Raw genomic sequence first — 11711 nt, forward strand, 5'->3', positions numbered from 1 at the left:
GCTTGCAGAACAAGAAAATGTCAACAAAATCTGCGTTCGGTTTATCGTCCCACACTATGCGAAATAAACATAAGGCCTTACTTCAGTGATATAAAACTGTTGCATACATTAATTATACACATTTTTCTAGCAAGTAATAATAAATTCCAGGTTATCTAAATCAAAACTTTTTATGAAAATTAATGAAATTTTATATTGATTGCAGAATGTCAACGATTGGTTAACCAACAGTAACATATAACGATTGAAATTAAACTAATTTTCCGGATTCGATCGCGGCTTTTTGTTTTTTATTTTTCTCTCGACGCGACGTTTCGAAGACTTTGCAGCCTTCATGGTCACGGGGGGGTCAGTCCCCCGTGACAAAAAACCGCGATAGAATCCGGAAAATTAGTTTAATTCCAATGTCTAACATTCGCGTAAACATAAGAAATCAACATCTAACCAGTTTATTAGTCCAATATCGTTTCAGTCATAACAATGGATTGCCCCAGCAGCATATAATTCCACACCACTGAAATCCAGACAACACATAATGCATTGGGTTGCGCTATCAGACGCCCCAAAACCTGTCATCTCACTCTCTTTAAATCTCTTTCTACCCCCACAAAAACTCAAATAAATAAATTTATTGTTAAGGTAAATAAAAACACTCAAACACACCATCAAAACCAATTTATTCATCAATGACATATTTAACAGTCTTTAATAAATTAACAACGAGTTATTTAATACATATTTATTACATTTAACATACCACTTGTTGACTACAAGCGGCAATAATCAATTCAGTATATTTAAACATCACAGTAAAACTATTTCTTAAGTATCTACTCTTATGAACTAAACATGCAACCATTATGATTCACATCAAAACACTTAACATCACTATGGCATGGGAAAGGGAACAAGTACTAGACCAGCAGGACACTTACCCTATTCATAGACATTTTTTATCGAAGGACAGAGCATTGCTGTGATAAGTTTGTTCCTCAGCTTTGTTTATATGACAGCTTGCTGTTTGTTCAGCTTTTTTTATCTGACAGCTAATTATATTTAAGTTGTATCTCAATATTAGCCAATTACAACGGCCCTATGCCCACACACTGCAAAGGCTGCCATGCCGTCAGCACTGAGAAACAAACTTGTCATCACAGCAATGTTCTATCCTTAGATAGAAAACGTATATGAATAAGGGTGTTAGTTTTTTATACTGAAACTGCACAGTGATTACAATTGATAAATGGAGTCGTTTCTAAAGCATCGATTTACGAAGATTCCACGCCAATCGACACTATTATGCCGGTCAGTTCATCTAAACTGGATTAACAATAAATCTGCTTATTATTGATTTTTTTTTCATTCATGCCTTCAGACTGTCTTGTCATAAAATTAGGGAATTCTATAGTCACAAGTAACAACATGGACATGGATATAATAAGTTTCCTTAAGTAGGAAGGAATTTCATTAATATTGAAAACGATTTTATCAAAATTAGTTTAGTCCTCGAGATTTGTAATAACAATTAATAATTATCCATATTATTAACTTAATCTTGCCGATTTGTCGCATGACTTATTGGCTGTCCTGAAACTGTTATATCTTTTCCTCGATCTTTCCATACGCTACACTTCATCCTAATCCATACAACCATTACAGTATTATATTGAGCAACATACGTATATCTAGATAAATCGTAATTGTGATTCTGGGAAGCGAGATAAAACAAAAATGAACACTGTCCGATTCTAGAGTTTTAAAAATAACTAGAATATATTTAAATAGTCTAATTATAATAAATTACAATTTGATTTATTGCAAACACTGGTATGTTTAATGATCAGCTGCATACAAGCGAGCTACCTCGCTACTCCTAACGTCTAAGGAAAACAAAAGTTGTGAATTATTTTTATAGTTCTTTCTTTAAAAATAATTCTAAAGTAAAATGATCTTTTCGTAGGAATACGGTATAATTTTTTGGATTGTCTATTTATATGCATTGACTTGAACAATGTATAAAAGAGTATCAAAACCGCATTACAAATAATAATTTTATTCCCTCTAAAATAGTAATTCAGTTTACTGGTCTTATTCATTACTAGGTTTAAGTTGAAATAGAAAATTATTATAATCTATTTTGATGTAGGAACCTGTTTGCATTATCACTGTTTATTAACAATCTATTTTAATGACCAGATGTAACAGTATTGGCGAAACATGGCATTTGTATGAGATATTCACAGGATAGTATATAGTAAAATGAAATCATTCGGCAATATGAACAAAAAATATCAAATTGTCCGGCGCTGTTCCGGTTGGATTGGTATATGGCAAGAGAATACTTATTTGGTGCAGGTTTCTCGTGCACGAGATATAGACTCTGTAGGTACTGACAATATTTTCTCGCATCAAAAAATTTGGCAACTGATCAAACAAAAAATCCAATTATTTACCACACAAATGACTTGTTTCGATAGAATCTAGACTATTTTTATATGAATCTATAACTTATAATGTAGTGAGGTACACTTAATTCATAGAAATAACCTTTTTTTAAACTTCATTAGCAAAATAAGAGTTTCTCTTAAGACAGAATCGGGATTATAATAATGTCATTTGCGAGATCTCACCCGGCACACTCTCTCCACTTATTTACTTTTAAGATTAAAATATAATAAATGAAAGCAAATATAGCGAAGCAAAGAAAGCGAAAGCGAAATTTATGAAATTAAATGACTTTTTTTTTAGATTCTCGTCTCTATCGCACGAGAAACTCTTATTCTGTGTGACGGGCTTTATTAGTGATGTGTAATTGTGATTTATGAAAATTCTAAGAAAACTAAAAGTATTTTTCTTTTTTTGGGAATTCAATGGCTCTAGAACACTAGAGCAATTAACAAATCGGTACTTTTTCAATTGGCAAATAGATATATGTAATATTTATATTCAGCTAGATTTTACTTAAAATAATATAAATAAACAGCACAGTGCAGGGTACAGTGAGTCACAGATGACTTTTGAAAATGGTTATATCAGTTGTCATGGACGATAGATACAACTTATTTTTTGTCTAGGATGGAGCAATCATAGAACATAGATTGAACTATGTAGATAAAGAAGTCATTATCTAAGGTCAATAAAATATCAGTTATGACCGAAATTCGTTTAGATTCAGTAGACATTCAACATTTACATTGATTGGATTTATTATTATTTTTTATAAAATTTTACACTAACGACATTTGGTTTTAACAATTATAACATACACTACACTATTTAAATATTTGAGTGATAGTTGGTTGACAACCCTAATAACACCAACTGATAAACAATATGCGCTTAGCACTTTATTCTTACAGTGTACATAGTTAATTATTCCAAACTTACAGTCTGATAGGGTTCGCAGTATTTTTTTTTATATGTAGTAAATGGTATCAAAATTAAACATATTCTTGAACTGATCAACAGTCGGCATATACAATTTCGTTGTTAAAACTGTATCAAAAGTGGCTCAACATATAGAGTGTTACAAAAAGGTGATATGTCACCCATACAGTGTGGATAGCAGAGTTTTTAACACCTTAAAACCTTTCCTACAATAACAATGAAAGATGCATTAAACATTCTTAATTACTGCATCGTTAGTTCGTATTTACTACCCAATTTAAATAAATCAAAGTATTATCAATAGTGAGATTCTTAAAACTGTGAAAGGAAAATGTCGAATATTTATTCTGAGCATTAAACATCATTCCTTTTTCCTTTACATTACATTACATTACATGGTTTTATGCATACCCCCTTTTTGCAACATCGTGTACACAAATACTAAATCCTATTGCCAGAGAAAATTCCACCGAAAATACCAACATATTAAGATCAATTTCACTTACCCCTCATTTTATCCAACATCTTGCTTATATCTTGACTGCCAACGGGCGTCGGACGTTTTAACCTGTGTTTAGCTGTCAATTTAGGTATAAAGTTCTTATTAGGCGTATTATTTGGCACGGGAAATATCTCCAACTTAGAATGTCCTCCGAGACCGTCGTAGCATATGTTGGATCGTTTTGGCATTTCACCCGCTGTGTCCAAGCTAAGTGATTCCTTCTTGTTGAAAATACTGACTGACTTCTGGCTTGATAGTTTATCTGTGTTCGGACGCTTCATGACTGCGTTGCGCGTTGTTTTTATTATGGCGAGCTCTGATGGCTGTGAACAAATTTGTTTTAACTGTTGGCATTAAATCATTACACATAACATTTAAACCATTTATTTCTCTACATACACATAAAAACAACAAAAAAAAGTATGAAAAGAAAAAAAATCACACACAGTTAACCAGGCACACAACAGACTCCTTGCATGATGTGTGGTAGAAGGGATACCAGCTCAGTATACGCTGTGTCTTAGCCAATACATAATAAGGTCAGCATGTTGGACATAGGCCTATAACCAGTAGCAGAGGAGGCCCGTGCACTGGACTGCGATAGGATACGGTACAAGGCTGGTATATCAGGAACTACTGGTTTGAATTGAAAAATTCTTGTAGTGTTGAATAGCCCATTTATCATAGATAAATGGGCTATATAACATCAAACTATGATCAATAGGAGAAGAGCATTAATTGAAAATGTTGCAAAAGCGGGAAAAAATTATTCCTTTTAAAAGCTTCCGTTGTATGCGCTGCGTAAACGGTTAAAAGCTAAGCATCATCAATATGGATAGAGGGGCAAATATTTAGTACTATTACCTTCATCTTGTCCACAGGTAACGCGTGTTTGGGCGCTCGCTGTAGCGCGGACAAAGCGAGACTGCTCTGTTTTAAGGTCAAATATGGCGAGTCAGCATTCTCAATCCTTCTCACCAATGTTCCCTGAAACAATGTATCAATATACTTATATTTAGGAGATCAAAACTCAGTTCACATATTGTGTAGCGTATGGAATGGTAAGCAGACTTTTAAAGTAGACTGTAATATTATATTTGCCCTGGGACATTCAATTGGAATGAACTGCTGTGCAGACTTCACTGCTGTTTGGGGACGCCAGTTGCATCCTGCTTACCGACGTGTACACAGTTCATCACAGAGACTGATCCAGTAGTAATCTGGGTTTGTTACCTCAATATTATTCTGGTACCTCAGAGCCACTTCTGATATGTTGATGAAGGCTACCGTGGGGTTTGAGTTGGTATACTGGCATGCATAGCAAGCTGGAAACTCCAACATACTCGCCTCGGCTCCTCGGACTCGCGCGAGGTCTTAAAGATTCCCCACGAAAAAAAGGAAAAAGGATGGGAAGCCGTTTAAAATTACACTTTGTATTTTAACTCACAACACTCTCATCCCTATCAACGGGCAGCACCGGTCCGCTGAAGTCGAACAGGTCCATGGACCGCATCTGCTTTGCGGCGATCTCCTGCGCGGGCGCAGACGTGTCCATGTCGCTGTCACTCATGTCCCCCGCCTTCCTCTTGGAGAGCGACTGGTACTTCTGCTCTATTTCTTGCAGCCTATCTTCTGTTTGCCTGCAGAAGAATGATTTTTTGGATAATTATCAAAGCAGCTACGCTCCGGGACATTTCCCTTTGATATTGTAATGTATTTAAATCTAAATGCCTATTACAGATTTTCTTTGAAGATAATAAAAACATGGTTGCTAAAAACAGATCACAGCTATGGTAAAAAAAAATTTTTTCAATGCAAAATTTTAATTCATTGTCTATATTTTTATATGAAATTTGGGATACTTAAAGTTCATATAAAGAAGGGGTGCAGAATATAGCATTTATACATATGTATTACAAATACATTAAGCTCGATGCGACACGACCACTGGATGACCTCTGGTTATTATAAAATTGCGAAAACAAAAACAACTAATTAAAATACATTTTACTGCGCTACAGAATTAATTAGATGAACTTGACCCATACATACAATAGCTTGGCCTGTAGATCAGCCACCGTAGCTTTCTCTGCCCCAATCTGCTGCTTGGCCACTTGCAGCTTGTCTCTAATCTCTCTGTTTTTAGCTTCCGACTCGCACAAGCCTCTGAAACGAAGGTTACGGTACTATTTACCTTAGCACGGCATACAAAATGGTGGCGATGGTATAAATTAGTGGGGCTTATGATATCAATGGAATGCTCGGTTTCATTTTGAAACTGCTAACAATTTTTTTTTATTATAAGGGCACTGTAAAGTAACTGCCCCTGATGGTAAGAGTGGGGCCCAATAGAATGTTCAAGACTGCTGAGAGATGATTATCCCTCCGCAGTCGACACAATTATGCCGGCCTCTTAGAGCTAGATATACACAGGCTGATATCCAACACACTTACGTGGGCCACTGTATCTGGTTTTAACACCTTGTGTACGGTGGTCGCTATCCGGGCGGATATAAATTAAATGCCTTTTATATCCCGTAACACAAATATGTTGCCTCAAAATAGAATGTGCAAAATATATTTTGCGACAGGCCAGTAACTTTTCCAATGGGACAAAAAATACACTACAGCCACTAACATAGTTCTCCCCTCTCCCATCCTGCATACACCTGTGTAGCATGATTAGGAGGTAGGTAACAATTACACGCGATTTGGTTAACATACCGTTTAAGTGCTGTTGCGAAAGTGGCCACCGTACGAACATCCGTGTAACCCTGAAGCATCTTCTCAACATCCTCGCATGTTGCATTTAATATGTTGTTCAGCCTGAAAATACATAGGGATTATAAATGCGTTTACACCAAAAATGGTATTACAATTATTTACTTATATCTGGTGTTGGCGACGCGCCGACCTCGTCAGCTGCGTGCCGGCCCCTCCGATACGAAAAATAGTGTCCAGTGCGCGTTTGTGACATGTCCCGACAATAGTGAAAAGTGTTAGCGAGTGAGGTCATTTGTAAATTTTTAGTTTTATATTGATTATAACTTATCGTAGATTTAATGTATAGCAGACATTTTTATGTTATCGGATAGTGCTCGCTGAGACCTTTTCATAAATATATAACATACTAGCTTTTGCCCGCGGCTCCGCCCGCGTTATAAAGTTTTTCAGGCTAAAGTTTTCCGTTATAAAAGTAGTAGTTTCCCGGGAGCCTATGTTCATCTTAATACGTTGGATAGTTTTTGAGTTTAACACATTCAGGCAGACAGATGTTGTGGGGGACTTTGTTTTATAATATATTTTTTAGAACTTTTTAAGAGGAACAATCCCGTCATACATCATTGTTGCATAACTTTAACCGTTTACGCAGCGCACGCAAGGGAAGCTCTCAAAACTAATAATTTTTCCCCGTTTTTGCAACATGTTTCATAACTGCTCCGCTCCTATTGGTCATAGCGTGATGATATATAGCCTATAGCACTCCAGGAACAAAGGGCTATACAACACAAAACGAAATTTTCAGTGGAAACCGGTAGTTCTTGAGATTAGCCATTACTGCTCCGCTCCTATTGGTCATAGCGTGATGATATATAACTTTGAGCACTCCACAAACAAAGGAATATTCAACATAAAAAGTTTTTTTCAGTTCGAATCGGTAGTTCCTGAGATTAGCCATTACTGCTCCGCTCCTATTGGTCATAGCGTGATGATATATAGCCTATACCACTCCACGAACAAAGGGCTATCCAACGCAAAAAGAATTTTTCTGTTTGGACCGGTAGTTCCTGAGATTAGCGCGTTCAAACAAACAAACAAACTCTTCAGCTTTATATAATAGTATATAGATATGTGTACGACTAAAGATAAATTAAATAATTGCCGAAAATGCCAAGTGTCATAACGAAAATAGCGTAGAAATTGGGTCAATAGGTCGCGGCTCTCTCTACGGCATAGCCGCGACCCAGGTAAGCTAATTCGTTTTACGGGTTTGTCATGGGCTCAAGAACTCAACTCAAGAAAGCGAAGAAAACTGAAGACTCCTGAAAATTGAAGATTCCTCAAGAATATTCAAGACGACGTACCTTAGTAGAGTCATAGGGACGGGGTGTATAGGGACCATAGGGTGGCGCTTGGCACGGCATTACGATCAATTATTGTTTCTTATTTGCCATCTCCCTCTAACATACTGCACCTGCCGCTGTTCAGGTGTTACGTGCATACACACCCACATCCACATACACACAGTTACACGCCTTTAAGAGGCATCACAGCAACGTGGGAAGATACAACGGGCTGGGTACCGGCGGCTGAGTTTTTCAACTCAGATACACGCCCAGCAGCCAGTACCAGAAGGTCTCCCGGCACCCCAACATTTGGGTAGAAATTTTATTTTTTTTCTGACACCAACTGGTAGTGTCCACACGATATTCTTCCAGTTAAAAAGTTAGTGTAAATACATGTCATTAATAATTCATATCTCAGGGTGACAAATATTTAAATAAGGTAGGATAAACCAGTACATAAGAATCCCAAGTTTTGCATGATACCATTTTTGAGCAGTTGTGACTTACCATCATTTGAGCTAATTGCTTGTATTATTTGGTTGTATAACAAATAATTACCCATTGAACAGCTGCATGTTCTGCTGCAAGGCCACATTTTCCTCCTTCAGCCTTTGCGTTTCCTTATTCTGCATCTTCAGGTATTCAACCTGTTCTCGCAAACCGTTCAGAGCTGACTGACGACTGACTAGTTTCTTCTCATAGGATTTTATGATTTCACTGCAATTAACATTCTTTCATTAAATATACACATATTAGTTGGATGCCTCTGGTGTAAACCAAGGCACACCAAACTCAAAGCAGTCTGTACAAATGGCATTTCAAGGTTTTTATAAGTAAACTACCGTCTGTTTGCCACTAAACGGAAATATGTTTACTAAGTTACTTGCTTCAATAATTTTCTCACATTAAATGTACAAATGGTTTTTCTTAACATCACTAATGAAAGCAAAATTTATGAATTTGTTTGATGCAACTACTGACCCAAAAAAATAATTCCTAGTAGAAGGCTCTACCCTAAAACAGTAACACAGTATATTATCAAGAATAAAAATATTGACTTACTCATTCTTCTTCAAATCAGCCTGTATTGCCAACAATTTCTCCTCCCTATCCTTGCAGACAGTCTTCGTCTGTCGCAGCTGAAGCTGGGCGTCGTCCAGTCGCGACTGCAGCGTGGCCACATCCTCGCCGGTTGTGATGTCGTTGGATATGGTCGGGTACAGACGGAACATGCACCGATCTGTTACCTTGTTGCGGCATTGTGGACATGATTTTGATCTATAAAGGTTTAGAATCATTGTAGTTTTTTTTTATATATTTAGTATAAGTGAGTTCAGCTATGCAAATATTAATAGAGGAGCTGAAAATATCTCTAGCCAGACACAATTAGTTGGTATGAGATGACTATGAACTGAATGTTGTCAATAATATTAACATATACTGGATAGATTAATAAAAGCTTGTTGTTACAGACTCAGTTTTGTTATTGGCGCTCTGCATTACATAAACTTTAAATCCTAATTTATTCTACATATAGTCTGTTTATTGCCAGGAACTTATTGCTGTCCAATTACTTTATCTCAAAGTACAGCAACAAATGAACACTATATTGTGACAGTGAAGAGTTAAAGTGATACCTTGTTTGCTTTTTATTTTATAAATTACTTCAGCCTATAAATACCCTCCAAACATAAGGACTCCTTCATGCATTTAAATACAGTTGCAAATGAGACGAACAAATGCCTTAAAATAAAGCAAATAAAGTTAGTAAATAAAATTTTATCGTCCAATTAATTTTTTTCAGCTATTTTTAAATTAAAAAAAACCAGCCATTTAACAGAATTTTAACAGTCTTTAAATTAAGTAGAACAGAAGCTACATTTCATTTGCTTATTCCCTTCTAGATGGAAATGTGAAGATTTCGAAAAGACAATATTTTTTAACATAAGCACCATATTACATATTAAAATTAATACATAATAAAGATAACAGGACAAGTTTCATTGATTACTTGAGCCATCAATATTAGCTAATAGCCTAGTCCCAAAACAATCCTTATAAACATTTTCTAAGTAATAGACGGGTTGAACAAGCTACCTGAAGTAGTGTCAGCTTGAAATACCCACATAACGGATCTCATTTGACAGATATATTGCAAATTTAAGAAACAATCAGACATTGGAAAGATGTAGGTGCTGTCAATTTCTTATAACAGCTTGCCTGATAAGAAATAAACATTAATAACTACATCAAATTTTATAAGTAAAAGGGTAGATAAGCTTTTTGACAAAAAAAAAAACTATCCCACCCATACCATTTTACCCTATACCCATTTTTTTTTATCATAAACTCAACATGTAGGGTTTCAACTTTTTATTAAGTTTCCTCGAAGTCCCTAGGGCATTGATCAACAAAAGTATGGTAGAAAAATGGGACACAATAGACTTTGTGGGACTATTTTATTCCATATTCAAAAGTGGGATTACATTTAGCATTACAGGAAGGTCCTGTACAATGCAGGATAGTTATAGGTCATTTAGATTAAAATAATATTATTAAATTTCGTTAATCTGAGTACAATATAGTGTTCAGTAAGTCAATGCTAACATTGTTTAGCCAAGGCTACCCTCAGTAGTAAAAGAGGCAGTTACACAAAAAGAATATAATCACTACGTTTTACAGTTACAGAGCAGTTATAAGCAGCCCCAAAAATTGATATTTGCCTGCCCTACAATATAAAATCAAGTAATTCACATACCTTTCTATCCATTGCGCTAGACAATGGTGGTGGAATATATGGCCACATTTTGTAACGTAAATGCTCTCCGCCTGGTTAACCAAATCACTGCATATTGTGCACAGAATATGCATTGTGAGTTACTTTACAATGTCATCACAATATCACCGACAATTGCTAAACTGTTTACAAATTAAAAATGTCCTTTATCATACCACAATTGGCTACTGAACGAAATATTTTTTCATTTACCCACACTTGTTTGAAAATTGATGTGACGGTTTGGTTAATGGTGTTTGATTTACCTAAAAATCCACTACACTATCAAAATATACATGTTCATACAAAACCAATGAAATCGATAAAATAATAAATTTATCACGAATTTCACACCACTTGAAAACAATGTTGAGGCTTATGACAGGACAGACGCGAGAAATTATGTTGCCAGATAATTATTTGTAATTAACTCTAAAGAAAATATTTACTTTTAATTTATCATGTCTCCGTTTCAGTTTTTATAAACTGATATGGTATTATAGTTAAATTATAAGTAATAAATATAGATTGTCATAATTTTTTTACTCAACGTTTATATAATTGCAGAAAACAAGCAAAATATAGGTCCAAAACTTCCCTAATATTGACGATTTATTTCTTACTTGGCAACATTTATAATTAGTTTCCTTTACACACTCGGCGAATCATCATGTACTGCCGAAATTTAAACCGAATGCAGTTTCGCAGATGCCATGGAATCATGGAATCCTATTGGTTTGGTAAAATAAAAATTGGAGTGGATTTTGTACTATAATAAAGTTTTTATATTACATAATTGTATAATCCTCGGATATAATATATTTGTGCATCGTTCTTTTTATAGTAGAATGTGTAAAGGCGCGTTCAAATAATTGGTAGGTATCTACTATCTACAGCGAATGCGCAACAGGTGAGCCGCTCGATAAAAGTCTCAAGCGGCCGGTTGTAATAAAAAAAAGCCTTTTGTGGAACACTTTTG

The 11711-nt window shown here is 35.5% G+C and overlaps 1 protein-coding gene across 1 annotated transcript; it reads right to left on the minus strand.

The window, feature by feature from the left end:
- Positions 1–658: 658 nt before the first annotated feature.
- Positions 659–11137, minus strand: LOC115440944 (E3 ubiquitin-protein ligase TRAIP). The gene is made up of 8 exons (XM_030165470.2): positions 10715–11137; positions 9019–9234; positions 8515–8673; positions 6614–6715; positions 5942–6055; positions 5337–5529; positions 4754–4876; positions 659–4212 (listed from the first exon to the last, which is right to left on the minus strand). Exons 1-8 carry the CDS (start codon positions 10825–10827, stop codon positions 3886–3888), a joined length of 1347 nt encoding a protein of 448 aa, XP_030021330.2. The 5' UTR covers positions 10828–11137; the 3' UTR covers positions 659–3885.
- Positions 11138–11711: the final 574 nt, after the last annotated feature.

This window comes from Manduca sexta, chromosome 6 (assembly GCF_014839805.1).
Source record: "Manduca sexta isolate Smith_Timp_Sample1 chromosome 6, JHU_Msex_v1.0, whole genome shotgun sequence".
NCBI lineage: Eukaryota > Metazoa > Arthropoda > Insecta > Lepidoptera > Sphingidae > Manduca > Manduca sexta.